A 17,380-nucleotide genomic window follows, 5' to 3' on the forward strand; every position below is an offset into this window, starting at 1 on the left:
TACTAACACTATAACGACATAGTACTGTTTCATAATGATACTCCCATAATAGAGATACCAATCCGCGATAGTCGTATAAACATATCAATATGTAAGTACTGCATTTAAGAAGGGTTATTTCAATGTAAAACGAGAATATCGTGATGAATATCTTAATTTTCTGAAAATATGTTTACAATACAATAGGTACAACTAAATTAATATTGTGATTGTCAAATAATAACAGTAAAGCTCCTTGTGAAAGTGTTTGTCCGGGGAAGTACTGCCACCTTGCCTATTTCTGCCGCCAAACAATAATGTGAGCATTACTGCGTTCCGGTTTTGAAGAGCAAGGGTGCTGGTGAAATTACAGGCACGTGGGACTTGTCAACTTATGTCTCAGGGTGACGGGCGTAGTGGCAATGCCCCTCAGATCTTTGTAATTTAAAGCCCTTAGTGGTAGTGCAACTTTGCAAGTTGTGCTTACCACTAGGCGCACGACTTGTTCGTTCCATCACTTGGTATTATAAAAAAAATTACTTATCCATAATGTTTTTGTTAAGTACACGTGCATTAAACAAGTACAATTTTTACAGGTGCACAACGCGTGGCGAGCAAACGCGTCTGCCGTTCTCATCTACAATGACAGAGATACTACTGTTCTTGAGAAGATGAAGCTCGACACTGATAACGGACGTAAGTACCCAATTTTAGATTACAACGAGTGATAGCAAGAAATAGCTTCGACAATTGAGAATTTCTATTTGTATTTTAATATTGCATGCCTACGTTTTTCTGTGTTTTTTATAGATTGGTAGTAACTGTAATTTATTTATTTATTCATAATGGTAACACCAACAGCATATATATTAAACATTTACATAAACTTAAGTAAAAATTACATATGTAGACAACATTCAATGGCATTGGTAAGTAACTTTATGAGCTACAAGAATACTAATATGAAATTAAATTAAAATAATAAACATCTAAATATGTACCTAATCAACTAGTTCGAAAACATATTTTACAACACTGGCATGGAAATAAATCGAGTATCAGATAGTACTGTCCTCTAGTTTAAAAAAAAAAGTAAAAATGAACATGTTATAATAGATCATGGAAGTTAACTTATTCAAAATGCAGATTTCCATGTCTTATAGCAATTATTAGATTTATCATCTATAACAATTTGAGCTCAGAATTATGCAGTTTATTGTTGTTTTGTTTTATTTCCATGTATTTTTTACTATTTATATAGAGCTGTAAAACTATTTTCCTTTTCATAACATTTACTCCTTAACAATGTACCAAGCTAACATTAAATAAAAGCAAAATGAAGATTAGTAGCTACTCAAGTTACTTCCTAGTCGATTGAGTACGTCCAGTCTGCATTAAATGCCACGGCCAACTGATAGAAATCTGACGATAGCCGAAAGACGACATTTTTCTAGTTAGATTAAGAGAATAGTACTGTAAAAAAGCTAGAAGTCGTTCTTGAACAGACGACCGCGCGTGTCACCTTGTTTTGAATAGTCCTTAGCGTCACTCTCAGGTACTCGTAGACAAATCTGAAGTGATCTCTTGACATAAATGACAATGTTATACGTTATATTGCATTTTGTAGTGCTTATTGCTATAATGTCAATGACCAAACGATGACCAAGCGACCTCTTACAATCAAAAGTTATTTACGAAGATGTTCTCTATAAATAGCCACCTCGAAGCGAAGCCGATAAAAGATAAAAAAACATTGCCCATTGAAGGCAAACGCGTGGAGACGATGCGACATAAATTGCATTATCTGTGACGCAGCGTGTGCGCACTGCAAATACAATTAACTTCAAAGTGGAGAAAAATATAGACTGTCTTTACATGGCTTCATATAACAACAGAAGCCTACGTGTCCTTATTTTTGCGGCGTTGTTTGCTTGAAAATCAGTTGGATTAAAAGTTAGGCAAAAATAAGTGTTTTGAATTTTAAATTTAAATACGCAATAAAATTGCAAAAGCACAGTTTTCAAACATTCTGACTTGCTTATGCATACAACACGACGTCGCGACGGTTTAGCGCGGATATGTGAAACCACATCGCACGTGGCCCACTACCTGATGCTACCGATCTGCATTCTGTGTGTCTAAACCTTAGCCTCATCTTCTTATCGCTATCACAAAGACCCTTAAAACCCAACGTAGTTAACGTTCCATTATAACCCCATAAAATTATACCCCTGTACCATTTTGCTGTAAACCACTACGTTAATACAATGGGTTGATTTACCAAGATAATGAGAAACAGCCCCTACTAATTGGTAGAGGTGGGTGTTTAAACAAAAAGCAGTTTTAAAAGTTAGCTTTTTAATATAAGCCCATAAGCATGCCTATAATTTTAATTTAAAAATGCCTATTATTTTTTCAGTTCAGTGCTTAACAACTTTTTTGCAACGTGCTTACGTGTCAAGTGCCGCCATCTATGTTTCCTAAACAAATTAATTCGTTACTGTAAATAATAATGTCATAAAAAAAATAACGCACACACTCATAGGAAACCCTGTGTTGTGGGTTCCATGGATACACAAATGTAGACCACCACAAATTACATCCAAACTCACGAGAGAAATAAATATTGGTTATACATGTAGTTCTCCCGGCTCAGGAATCGAGCCCGGGACCTCTGCGTGGCAGTTAAAAAGCGAAAAATAAAACTCGTGTTTCACAAATAAACTTACTTATTACAGGCATTATCTCGCTTTTCGCTGTCAACACTACGTGCAAGTTTTCTTTTTCATAGAGTTTATGGGTATAAACATTTTTCAGAACGATTTTGTTAGCTTCAAACTCAAAAGCGTTTATGTGAAAAGTCCATAAATAAAATATAATAAGCAATTTTTTCCATCTCTACTATGAAGGTAATAGGCGAAATACCCGGCTATATGCAACTTTCCCTACATGTGAGCTATCATTGCAACAGGAAAAGTAATTGCGCAGAAGTTGCTTATTCGCCGAATCTAATAAACCGGACACATTTCTAATTTGGCTCCCTTCATCATCATCATCATTCAGCCATACGACGCCCACTGCTGGGCATAGGCCTCCCCCAACGATCTCCACGACGATCGGTCCTGCGCTGCCCGCATCCATCGGCTTCCCGCGACCTCCACCAGATCGTCGGTCCACCTGGTGGGGGGCCTACCCACTGAGCGTCGTCCGGTGCGCGGTCGCCATTGAAGAACCTTTCCGCCCCAACGGCCATCGATTCTCCTAGCTATGTGCCCCGCCCACTGCCACTTCAGCTGAGCAATTCTTCGAGCTATGTCGGTTACCTTAGTTCTCCTACGGATTTCCTCATTTCTGATTCTATCACGCAGGGAAATACCGAGCACCGCTCTCTCCATTGCCCGCTGAGTGACCTTGAGCCTTCTTATGAGGCCCATAGTGAGGGACCACGTTTCTGATCCATATGTGATCACTGGCAACACACACTGGTCAAAGACTTTCGTCTTGAGACATTGAGGTAATTTGGACGCAAAGATTTTTTGGAGTTTCCCGAACGCTGCCCATCCGAGCTGGATTCGACGAGAGATCTCTTTCTCAAAGTTGGACTTACCTAACTGGATTGTCTGCCCCAGGTATACGTAATGGTCAACAACTTCGAACAACAACAACAACAATTTGGCTCCCTTAGAGGTGGAATATTTTATTCAAATTTGAATGGGATGACTACTGAGGTATCACGTTTCCAACTAAAAAAAATCATCGAAATCGGTTCAGAGATGTCGGAGTAATCGCGTAACATACATACAAAAAAAAAACAATCGAATTGAGACCCTCCTCCTTTATTTGATTTGAAGTTGACTTAAAACTAATTATAAGAGTTAATTGTATGTACTGTTCAGTGACCCAAATAAATAAAAAAAAGCAGAGAAAAAAACAACATTTAAGACATAGCTGGTTTCCATTAGAGTCCATCAAGGATAATGCAGCAACAATTTAAAGTAATTAATTCAATCATATTTTGTTTTTATTAGTTCAATTAAGAATTCATCTAACAAACTAAAATCCGTTTCTTGATTTGAAAAACTAGCCTCAAATCACACCAATAACATAGATGCATAATATTCAATACAACAACTACATTACAGTGCTACAAGTCAGTGATATAACTTCCTTATTAGCTTGCCTATAACTCGTTGTATAACGCCAATCATGACGGCTTCTAATCGACTGTGGCTTTTGTATCTTGACTTCCTAATAGTTCTGAACGAGTGTGTGATGTGTGGTCGGTTTTATGACGTACCTAGTTGGCCGACGTTGAATTCACAATTGCCTATATTAACGTTAAGGTACACAAGTAGCGAAATAAAAGCAGTGGCAGCCTAAAGGTTTGACGTACCGCTTCTCAAATAGAGGCCGTGGTTTCGAATCTGGACTAGCACCTCTGAGTCCGAGTATAAGAAAACATCGTGACAGAAAATGTATGAAGTCTGCAACCCTCATTGGGCCAGCGTGGCAGACTGTAACCTAAACTCTCTCCTGAGATCCATGCCCAGCAGTGAGACGTATGGGTTAATGATGAGAAGTAGCTACATTTCGTGAAACTATTTTTTGGGTCTAAATCGCGTATATAAGTACGTTTTTTTTATTTTTTATTCGGGACTTAATCACGTATAAAACATATTTTAATTACCTCGAAGATTCGGACGTATTGCAACGTCTATAGTCTCGAAGGGACTAAGTCCGTTTACTTTCTTTTTTGTTTTTCAAACAAACCAACAACGCCACGTTTCAGGCCCTTTATAGGTCCTTTGGTAATGGTAAACTCATCAACTAGTCCTGTATTAGCATGGGGCCCAGGTAGTTATAAATACTCTTTAATTTTCTATTTTTTCACTGCTCTACTTCATTAGTCTATTACTTTTGGGCTAGGTTGCTTTTCTTCGTAAGTTTTCCTGAAATATATTCTTGAATTCCTTTACTTTGAACTTAACCTATTCCTCAACACATTACGAAACATAAGAGATGTTCCGCAACCGAGACTTTTTGCTACGACCCGCTTTCACTTTCCAGTAAATTTTCCCATCACGACCATTTGCAGTAAATCACATATACATATGTCTCGTAGAAGTACATGTCCAAGATATGTAACTTATCTTTTTTTGATACCTTGCTAAAGCTTGCGTATCTGGCAAACTCGTTGCATACACCTTCCCTTTTAACACGTATCGACTTAACTTAAAATTGTGACGAAAAGAAGACATTCACATGTAATGTGAAACATAATTAGATGTCCAAAATGTAAACAAAGGAAATTAATAGAGCAAAAAAAATACATTTTAAATGGTACTTTCCTATTTTAGACGATGAATAAACCTTTAGAACTCTTTTCAAGCTGTAATCTGATAAAACTTAGAACAATTCAGATTTTGCAGATATATATTTTTGCTTAATTTCGTTTAACACAATTATTATAATAAACGATTAGGTTTAAAGTCGTAAATAATTTTATGGCACTGGTAACACAATCGGGATCAAAAACGTTTTTTGTGCCGTCATTTTATCGTGACATAGATGACATTTGTGCTTCGTTTCTAGAATTCAAACGCTTTCTTGTCTCTGTAGTGCGTTTGTTTGTTATTGGGTGTATTGTTGTTAAAGATTTGTTGTTTATTAGTAATATTTTGTAATAGATAATTAAAATTGTACAAAATGATAACCTCCTCCTTTCCAATTCCGTTAAAAGTTTGCATTCACCCTTTGACAATGACATTTCTTTGTTTACATTTTTGATATCTAATTATGATTCATACTATAGTTTGATTAAGTATTTCAAGTTATGTGTGAAAAACATCGTAATGAAACCTGCAACCCTTGGAATACCTGTGAAGTCTCTCGTACTCGTATTCATTCTATCGCAGCGTAAATTGGAATGTTCTTTGGTAAATTAAAAATAAGGTATTTAAATTAATAACTTTTGTGAAGAATAAGGTGGGTTGCATTAACATGACTAGTTTATGACTTTACCATCTCTGTCAGCTTGGACCATGGGACCTGTACAGAGCCCGAATCTTTGGTTTGTTTAAAAAAGCCCATAAATATACGCGTACATATTTTTGTAGTACATCACGGTTCTGTTTTGTCATCGAAGGGACTTCGAGACCATGGACGTTGCAATATGTCCGAAACGTCTAGGTAAATAAAATAAAATATGCCTTATACGTGATTAAGTCCCGAATTAGAAATCAAATAATGTGTAAAAATCGTGAAAGTTTAAATCAAAGTATTGTAATTTTTTATATGCAATAAAGAATATTTCATTTATTCGTTCTAAGTCAAAGTCATTCATTTACAATATTTATTCAAATATGATAGATCAAGAGAACCTGCAAGAGCTAAGTCGTTCACTGCCTTGGATTTTTGTCATTTAAGTACGCGGAAACACCTTTAGTGTAAAGTTTTTGTTTTACCATAGTTTCGAATCTCCGTATTAAATACACAGAACAATAAATGGCAAATTTTTTTATATCAATCGGAAGAGGTATGAGTATTTCATAAGAGAATCTAATTTGAACAGCCGTGACCATGGGATCTGTAAAGGGCTCGAAAGGGTGGTTTATTTGACAAAACTATTATTATTCTAAGAATTGGGACGAAACGTTTTGCTTCCACATTTATATGGTGAACGGCTATGGAGTGGAATTCTCTGCCTGCAGACTTGTTCCCTGAACGTTATAACTTGGACCTTTTCAAGGCGAAAATGAATAGGCATTATTTAGGTGTGCATGCTACATCGTCGACCTTATCGTCACTTTCCACCAGGTGAAATGGAGGTCAAATACGCACTTATTTAAAAAAAAGTAACCTAAACTATAAATTGAATTTCCCTCTATATTAATGCACCTGACTGTACGCATATCACGTACGTGCAATTTATGACTAAGACATGTCGGATGACAAATGGATAAGGTCATTATATAAATAGAATCATCAAAAATCTACATTTTACTTAAGTAATTTATGTAGCACTGTAATTTACTTACTATATATAAATACAGATGAACTCAACATCAGAAAATAATATTTTTGAATGAAAAATAGATTTAACAGATTTAAGTAGATATCTTCCGAATCCATTATCAAATTAACTCGAAACTCGATTGTACTGGAATATTATATTGCCGTCCAAACCACACCAAGCTTCCACTTACAAAGTGCTTTTGTGCTTGGAGCTCAGATAATGCGAAGTTGATCCAAAATCAATTACGAGATTGGTTTTTTAAATTGATAATAGGCAGGCATCTTTTTTTATTTGATAATGATGATTATACACATTGACAAGTTTCTGAAATTGTAGCGCTTATATCATAGTGTAATGTAACTCCATATAGTAGTAGTTGGGTGGCTTGTATGTGTGCAAACTTCGCCGCGGGCCGTCTACGGGCACACACTCGCATGATTTCGCGAGGCACTCGCGTTGCCTAGCGCGGGTTGTCACACGCGCCATTAATTATAGAATTGAAGCATTCGCTCGATGTCCAAAAATCACATCAAATGTGTTTGTTGTTGCGTTTATGGTTGTTTGAACAACAATACATCAAATTCAGAATTGTTCAATATTTCATTTCTATTTCATAATCACAGTGCCTTAATCGAAATACCAATCCGCGATGTTGATATAAAAATATCAATACGTAAGTTACTGCATTTAACAAAGTTTATATCAATATAGCACGTGAATAATGTGATGAAAACCTAATTTTTTTCAAATGATGTTTACAATCTGTAGGCCTACAACTAAAATAATAATGTGACCCTACGACTACGACTATCCGAGCGAAGTGTAGGTATTGACGCGCCGAACTTCACTACTTGTCTTATCTTATCGTTTTACGTCAAAGTTCATGACGTCAGAAGTTGAAACAAAATTACCTCCACGTACCGCCTGTCTCCCAATGGGATAAGCAAACACGAAATTTACCATTTACTACGCCTCTTGGCATACCTCTTCAAAGTCAAAATAATTTAATGCTCTCGTATTTACAGTGTTACAAATTAGTTTAGAGGTAGCACATAACTCTTTTAAGGTATTTTAAAGAGAAATTTATTATTACAAAAATATTAATGAATATACAACTAAAAACTTAATTATTCTTAATAAAAATAATGGGTTATAAAATAATTTAGTTAAATTCTTGATAGAATAAAATTGTACGTCCAGACATGTAAGCTATAGTTTAGGATATAATGGGACTGACATGTACGTACAACAGCACATCAGACTACACATTTTTGTTCGAAAGTGGCCTCCAGTGCAACGGAACAAGATACGTCAATGTGTAGCTTTATGTGCTGTTGACTGTACATTGTACAAAAGTTCTTAAATAAAAAAATATTAAAAAAATAGTGCAGAACAAAATGGCTACGGTAGTCTAATATTTTGACCTATTGCCTCTCAAGTAGAGGGTCGTGGTGTCGAATTCGGGGTTCTCATCTCTGAGTTTTCGGATTTATATGCGAAATTCAATTTAGAATTTACCATGAGCTTTTCGACGAAGAAAAACACCGTGAGGAAACCAGCAGGCCTAAACAAGCCGTATTGGCAGAACCATAATATGATTAATTGACAATTTCTTATTATAAATTTTCAAACAAAACAAAAAACGCAATTCATCTATTTGACAGTGTTCTATAGAGGTCTCCATATTCATAATATGATTCTGCCAATGCTGCCTTTTTAGGCCCCCTGCACAGATATGCAAAGCAATTTCATAATGTGTGTGAAGTTCCCAATCGACATTGGGCCCGCTCGGGATGCTTGGGATTTACAGCCCAAGCCTTTTCATTGCTTTCATTTTATTTTAACTAAAAAGTAAATGAATACAAAATATTGTCAAAATAGAAAATTTTATTACAATTTCTTCGAAACTTTCTCTCGACTGTAAATTTCATTATCCAATAAAAGGAGTTTCAGTCGGATATAAAACATTTTGTCGTTTGTAAAACTTTTTAGACTTTCGGATGGATGTTCATAGTATCCGAGATCGATTATTACGGGCTCGAATCGGTACGGTGCGGTCATGCTTACTTTACAATGTGTAAATTTCAAGCATATTTTATATGTGTTTACGATAAATGTTTTGCTTTTCTTTGTTTCCCTTTAAACACTTTTGTATTTTTTACGTTCTTTTTATTCCGCTTCCAACATCTAAGGAAACGTTCTTTTCTATCTTAAAATTGACAATCGTTATCGATTTTTATTATGTAAGTAACTTATTATTTTTAACCGACTTTAAAAAAGGAGGAGGTTATAATCAATTCGACTGTATGTTCTTATTTTTTTTCTTTTTTTTGTATGTATGTTACGCGATAACTCCGGTATTTGTGACCTATTTTCATGATTCTCTTTTTTGTTGGAAAGGGGGTACTTCCATAGTGGTCCCATTTCATTTTGAACAAAAATCATCCACCTCGAAGGGTGGCTGTTCACGCATGAAGATTCATTTTTATAAATAGCGCCTAACTTTAATTTAGGAGCAATTACTTTAATGGTTGATTTTGCTATTTCTCCAATTCAATGCTTTTTTCTCTCAATATACTTTGAGTAGTGAGAACCGATTTTTATTATCTCCAGTGTCAAGTCCTGTATAGTGGCGAACTAGGGGATATTTCAATAAAACTTAGCAAATAGACGTAATTCCACGTACTTTTGAGGTCGGTTTTTTTAGTACTCTGTACTGATTATTGTTTGTTTTTCTCCTTTCGCGCTCCTCATAGATATCTTAATTAACGATCTGTGCTAATTTATTTCATGAAATGATCTGGTACACAACCGTGAGTCCGAAGCTCCTGCCAGAGAGATTCTGGCTGAAAATCAGTGCTGTGCAAAGCAAGTCTGCACAGCATATAGTGAGTTCAGAATCCTCGCCACATATTTGTATCCATAGCTATAGTATTTTGTATGTTATAGTTACTATTTGTATGTAAGAATTTTCATTTGTATATTTTGTGTATTTTTTTGTGTATGTGTATGGATTCCCGCGTTTCGCAATGCTCAACCTCCGCCCGACGCGTGAATACGCCGTCCAGCATTCTGGGAATATGTCGAACCGCCTACTCTTTGTATTTGCGTCACGCTTTTAGACGCAATACTGCCGTCTGCGGAATCCCTGAAGTATGGTTTTTGTTTATTTATTTTATGTAGTTAGGTTAGAGCGCGAACGCGTAATGGAAGGGCCGGTCCCTGCGGAATTCTAACGGATAGGACTCCTCCATACCTCGGCACGCTTCAGGATCAAGCGATCATTTAATTTGACTACCTCTATGGTCAAGGGGCTTGTATACCGGTTTTCATGGTCGCCATCTCTGAGGTCCCGAGTTCGATCCCCATCCGGGTCAATATAGAAAACTGTTCCATATTGTCTCGGGTCTGGGTGTTTGTTATACTGTCGTTGTTTCCGATTTCCATAACATAAGTGCTTTAGTTATTTTGGGATCAGAGCAAAGTATGTGGTTGTCTAATATATATTCATTATGCAGACGATAATGATAATCCATATAAGTCACGATTAGTATAGCAGTGCTGAAGCGTACTGACAAATGCGGTCGAATTCTTATTATATTTTCTTTTTTTTTGGGTTCCTCTACCATAGGAGGTTGGATCAAGGCAATCAAGACATTAGAGGCCGACGCTCCAAAGAGCGTTATTGCAGCCAAACCAATTCCTAAAATTCTTTAACCAGTAGACCAGCCGTCTATCAACATTTAGTTTGGATGATAAACTGGATTGCTCCAGCTTTCGAACTTAACGTTCGTCGTGTCATGGATTATTAATAAAAATAAAATAAGGTGCAACAAGCACTAATTTTAGTACCTACCATCTATGTACTTATGTGTAAACTCTAACCGGTTATGCGAGTCGACTGCATTCACTGGCTTTATGTGGTATAATGTTACCTTGACAGTGAAGCCTGTGATCGCGTTAACTCTGTACTTAGACAACGTGACTTATGTATGACCTTAATTCTTTCACTACTAATGTACACATAATAGGGACGAAATAACTTCTTCGGGTCTAAATCGCGCATACAAAGATGGGCAAGTGACCGGGTTTTAACCCGGCGCTTTCAAAATCGAGGGCAAAAACTATTTACAACTAAATATTTGTTATAGGAAATGAAACCATTTTTCCGGATTTAAATCGCGTATATTTGTTTTTCAAACAAGCGAAGCGAAGTATTTATACCCGCGTCAAAGAACATTATAGTGATGTCAAACACCGTCGCGTAAACAAGTCTGCAATCTGCGAACATGTTATGGATAAACCTACACATTTAATGAAATTTGACAAACCCCAGGTCCTTGCAAGTCCATTATCTACCCAGGAAAATGCGAGAGGTCATTCAAATTAAAAAACATCCTAATTTCAACAGGGAAGACGGTTTCTCCGTACCACCAGTTTGGGATCCGGTATTTCCTCTGATGAAGTATCCCAAACAGACATAAGACTGCAGTAGTAATTAATATGTTTTCATTTATTATAATTTCCATTATCAATTAATAATAAAATTAACTTAATAAAAATTCACATTGTTACAATAAAATAAATTGTAAAACAATGTAACGTAAATTGGAATATTTCTTGTAAAATTAATCATCTTAAAAATCTTGTAATCTCTTTGTATATTTGTTGTAAATAGATTTTTGTACAAAATTTATTGACATTATTACAAAATGTTTATTGATATCTGATATAGACGATTCGATTTACCTTTCTATTTAATCAGTTTCCTTAAAAATCGTATTGAAATAAAAATCGTTAGATCGTATGCACTCTTATATTTATTGCTTATAATTAATAAATTAATTAATAAATAATAAATCTCGACGCCTAGCAAAGTAACATAATAACAATCACACATGAATTATGTTACGTTACCGTAATATACTCCATTGGGTCTGTTATCTATTTATTTATCATCGTTATCGACAATACGTATTATATGTGTCGTTATGATAACCGATGAATACTTGGATTCAGAACTTTATTATCTGTAATGATAACGTTTTGCATGGTGACTGTATGTCTGTCAGAATTAGATCGATCACACTTTTTTATTGCCTGGCACTTCACGGTTAGCCATCGCCATAGCAAAACCAGTAGGACTAGCAATGGGCTAGCATGACAAGGCACGACTTTCGTAAGAGCGACATAAAGCGCGAGATCTCTATGCGAGAATAGCAGTATATGGCTCTCGCGCTAATCGCGCCCTGTCATGCTAGCCCTACAGAAAACTTAACGCGCAATAAACTGGGATGGAAAGGGATATAATTTTCGAAGATATATAAGGAAGAAATATAAGGTCTTGGTATGTAAATTCATCTAAATGATAATTTATCACTTAGACTCATTGTCTTGTCTCAAGCTAGCTGTGAAAAGCCGATAATATAAAAATAATTTCAATAGTGGGTCGAAAAGTTGTGCTTTCTTTAGCGGTGAATTTTTTCTTTTAAATTTGTACAAACTCGGTTTATAACTTTACTAACAAAGAGCTTATGAATTTTGTAGTAAATTACAAATACTTAATGTAAGAAAGAAATTGTTAAATTAAATAATGAATTTACTGCAATATTACAATTTGTATTTATTTACGACAGATTATTGTAAGTGTTTTAACAGTTTTAAAAACCGTCATGCGTGCATAAATACAAAAACTCGCCATTTTCGTGCAAGTTACAAAAACCTTATTGTTTTGGTTTCTTCGTAAATATTTCTTTGGTTTTCGCGATTGCTACACATTGGAAATGGAATGGTTTGCCAATCTCAAAATACTCGTCCCTTGTTGCCCAGGATGCGTCAGATGTATAAGAAAGGAAAATTACATCGAAAAAAAATCAAGGTTCATTCAAGTAAAGTTTTTGTAATTGATTAGTAAATCAAAAATTTCTAAAATAAATAAAGTAAATATTTGAAGGAGGACTTTACATTAAAATTTCGGAATTTTAAAATACACTTTTATAAGTTATGTAAGGAAAACCAGTAGCTGTTTAAGGACACCATTTTTATTCGCTTAACACGCTTTTACAACCAAACTCCAACAGCAATATTTCAATTAACGTAACGAATATCTCATTCACCTCTACTCCCTCGCCAAATCAAACGCATAACAGGAATTGCCGCAAGAGGCGCCAATAGTCAATCAAGTCAAAGACTACTTCTTATTTTAAATCGCCAACAATCAAGATTTAGCAATTTAATAAATTAAATTTTCGCACATGTTTTGGAGTTTTTAAAGCAAAACTAACTATTGTATGTATTAATTAATTAATATTACAATGCAATTAATGAATCCATTTGTGGCACTTACTACAATTGGCCATCACTAAACCGTCTATGGTCGGGTCTGTGACTTGTTTGTTTAAAATGGGTTTAAACGAAGTATAACTATACTATGGAATTACACCACCCGCCGTTTTATTAATGAAGTTATAATTGTGTTATATGACATCGATAACGGTATTCTTATAAATTATAGTATATTGCGACTTTTTGAAAACGATGCATTAAGGACAATTAATATTGCATTATTTTCTTACACATGTATAGACAAACGTAAGTAACACCGACAAAAACATATTGCAAACCCGTGAGGCCTAAACTAAAAGGCGGGCCGTAGCTTGATGTATCAACTCATTTGCAATAATTTACATTCCGCTCTACTAAGACAATGGACTGCGTTTGTTATTTATCAATTGAACTTATTGACGCCTGTTACAAAAAAAACTATTTACTAGAGTAGTTTATCAGAATATTTTCTTTTTTTACAAACGAAAATGGTCCTAAAGTTGTTTAACAAAGAATAAAAACCTTTTCGTAGGGTCCAACACTACCCACGATGAGCGCAAACTTGTAAATTTTTTCCAGCTTTTTGAAATTGTGCAACTAACAAGTTTTTATCCATTTGTTAAAAGTTTAACAAAAGATGCGGTCTACACCAAAATCATTTTATACCCCTCGATAAAAAAATCTTATGATTTTTTATTTTCACTGTTCACAGGAAACATAAGTGCGGTGTTCACGTACAAATGGAAGGGTGAGGAGATAGCGCGTCTAATCGACAACGGCACCCGCGTCATGATCGGTATTGTTCGAGGCCGAACTTTCACTAATATTAGCAATAACATCAACAAGTAAGATTTTGGTTTTTTTACAACTTTACTCATAAACGCTGCTTCCTCATTATAACACAAATTTATATTCCCTATTTATTAAAATATTACTTTTGAAGAGGTCTGGAATAATCTATTGTAACTTAAGGTTCACAGACAGGTTACAGATAAACGAAGACCACAAATAAACACATACCGATAGATGGCGCTAGGTTCCAATTAAAACGCTTTGATTAAAGACAACACTGAATACGATTCTAATGTTTTATGTGTGATTTTTGTACAGGACGTCGGTGCTGTTCGTCTCGATCTCGTTCATCGTACTGATGGTGATCTCTCTGGCGTGGCTCGTCTTCTACTATATACAGCGCTTCCGGTACATACACGCAAAGGACCGCCTCTCCGTGAGTTCATTTGACTACTTTACCTAAAGACCCGGGTTCCAGGTCGGCTAATCTAGTTTTGCTGCTTGAACGAGATAAATTTAAGATATGCATAGAATTTACATGGTAGTTTTAGTAAGGCAACATTGATCGTTAGTGACATAATGAATAAATGCCATCACTGCCATTCCACTGACAGACACTCCATTGCAACTAGATTTTAGCACAATAACAAATATTAACCTAATTGGAATACAAACTCAATGCAGTCTCAATGGAGTGATTCAAGGAAGTTAGCAGATTTGGAATCCTGATGACACGGCCATGCTTCTATATGAATAAACACCACACGTCATGTACGCATTAAGAAAACGCGTATAGTTACTCCACTATAGATTTCTCTGTCGAGCAATAGTCGGAAGTCGCATCCGAGGTATGGAGAAATTTTCTGGTGTAGCTTTGATGCCTCCAACTACAGCTACAAAGAAGAGCCTTAAGAGATGAAAAAGAATTGAAAAATATATATCTTATAGATTCTGGGTCTCTAAACCTTTTACTAGCCATGGGCCCTCTCAAAATTTTAAAGAGCCCGCAGTTTCAGAAAAGATAAGAAGCAGAAAGGTTGCATTGACGCGCGTCTCACTCCACTAATAATAGATGGCCGTGAAAGGGAGCGAAAATTCAAAACGGTCACGCGCACAGTTACATATTTATTTACTCACAACATATTGTATACCAATTTTTATAATAATGCATTATGTTAGGTAGGCTCTTCGTGGACCCCCGGCGGAGGATACTTCTTTTCAATAATTCAATAAACGCGATATTTCGAATCGTCACTCACTTAAGTTTTTTTCATCGAAACATATATACAATATTTTCCCTGGCTGTACATATGTATACTGTCCAGAGAAAATGACGAATTGGACAAACTGACGAGTTAAAGATTTACATGGCATTGGCAAATTACAGAAATTGACCAGTTGACGAAAATGGCATATTAACGAAAATGTCGAGTGGTCCCCTAATTGCATGGACAGGTTAAGACATCCTGTTATAGATTATGGTGATGGAAGATTTTTAACCAACTTACTTCATAAAAGTTATCAATAAAACCAGAAGAACTTTAACTGAAGACTGCTACCTGTTATCCTATCACTAATATTCACACGTAATTAAGAGCTTTACTAACTTTTAACTTAAATTGAACTTAGCCCCTCTATACTTTCAGAAGCGGTTGTGCTGTGCCGCAAAGAAGGCGCTCTCCAAAATACCTGTTAAAAGTTTAAAGACTGATGATCGAGTAAGTAAAAATTCTCTTCAAGCTAATAATCTAATATGACATTCATGAATCAAAAGTAATGACGAATGTTCTGCTTCCGGTGTTGGAAAAATATAACACTTTAGGAAGATTTTCTTCTATGGTGTACCAGCGATCTGAATAGTCGTCTTAACAAAGTCACAAATTAATTTAAGGGGCATTGTATACAACTATAACAAGATTCATGTTGATATACAAAATTTGCCATTCACGAGGTTTAAAACTATAGTGATACAAAAATTTTATGCTAAAATACAACTTCTGCGTATTTAGATGACAAAAATCCGTGGTAGTAACCCGTTTAACTCTTAAAGATAGTCTCCATCTATGATGTTTGAAAAAAAAATATATATGATAAATGTGTACAAATGTTTATTTACAAAGAGCATCCCCTAGAGTTTCTTGCTCATTCTTCTCAGGGGAATCTGTCTTAAGAATGTGACTATTTCAAGTGTAATATGCTTACCTATGAACTAAGAAATAATTTTGATTTTGATAGGGTTATCATGAGTTAGACCGTTTGGTACATCGTAAAAGAAATATCGCAAATGCTTGCAATGCAAACTACACTCATAAAATATGGTATTAAGAATGTCTTATCATTATCAATTTAAGCATATTCTATTAAGTATTTTCTTGATGTATCCTTTTATAATGGGACTCACATGTCCAAGATCAAAGCCCCTAAATAAAGAGTTTAAAAAAGCATTGGTTTAAAGACATACTTAAGTTAAAGCGTGTAACACACAGAGAGCGGGTGCGGGTCGGGTTTTGTGTTGTCGTCCATATAAATAGCCGGAATTAGACCCGCCACGGTCCCGACCTGACCCGCACCGCGCTGCACCCGCTTTCTGTGTGTTACACCCTTTAATGCAAGTGGACATAAGTTTCTTACCTCTGCGATTACATTGACTTTACCTACTCTTCAATCTGAAATTGGAAAAATACAAAACTTTTCTAAGAGCTTCTATTATGGTGTACCAGCAGTACCATTATTTGAACCGCTCGGTGCACAATAAAATAAATATCGCAAATGAGCTGCCGGCCGTGGGCCAAAAGACCTTAAGTCTTTTGCCTGTGATTGCGCTTACTTTCCCCACACTTCAAACTAGTTCAATCTGGTACACAGGTAAGCTGCTTTGCGGTAGCAATAGTTATGTATATGATACCTAGTCAATTAAAGAAATGCGGTAGTAATAAAGACCATGTCTCCAATGGACCCAGTAAAACTACTTTTATTTTAATTAAAAGGCAGTAATAGCAGTGGCAGCCCCATGGGAGAACGAAGCTTCTAAATTGAGAGGTCGATGATTAGAATCTCGTAAATACATGCCGCCGTATAGGCATGTATTTACGACTTTCATTTCTAGGTAAGGTTACAATTGTTCCACGTGGAACTGGATATATGGAACTATTGGGAATAAATGGTTACCTCCATTTGTCAATGTCAACTGTACCTCTCGCTAACGGTGAAAGAAAATATCGTGATATAACCTGCATGTCGAAGAAGGTTAGGACTATGGCCTAAATCTTC

General features: G+C 35.7%; 1 protein-coding gene across 2 annotated transcripts in view; it reads left to right on the forward strand.

The window, feature by feature from the left end:
* The window catches only part of LOC113228915 (protein goliath-like), a 68,597-nt gene that overhangs the window by 43,002 nt on the left and 8,215 nt on the right, over nucleotides 1-17,380 (forward strand). Inside the window, exons 3-6 of one of the 2 annotated variants that reach the window (XM_026462358.1) lie at nucleotides 576-675; nucleotides 14,031-14,163; nucleotides 14,429-14,546; nucleotides 15,757-15,828. In XM_026462358.1, the coding sequence (XP_026318143.1) occupies nucleotides 576-675; nucleotides 14,031-14,163; nucleotides 14,429-14,546; nucleotides 15,757-15,828 (423 nt within the window). The remainder of the gene's footprint in view (nucleotides 1-575; nucleotides 676-14,030; nucleotides 14,164-14,428; nucleotides 14,547-15,756; nucleotides 15,829-17,380) is intronic. The other variant, XM_026462359.1, reaches the window with a different exon arrangement.

This window comes from Hyposmocoma kahamanoa, unplaced genomic scaffold (genome assembly GCF_003589595.1).
Source record: "Hyposmocoma kahamanoa isolate Upper Pololo Valley unplaced genomic scaffold, ASM358959v1 262, whole genome shotgun sequence".
NCBI classification, from domain to species: domain Eukaryota; kingdom Metazoa; phylum Arthropoda; class Insecta; order Lepidoptera; family Cosmopterigidae; genus Hyposmocoma; species Hyposmocoma kahamanoa.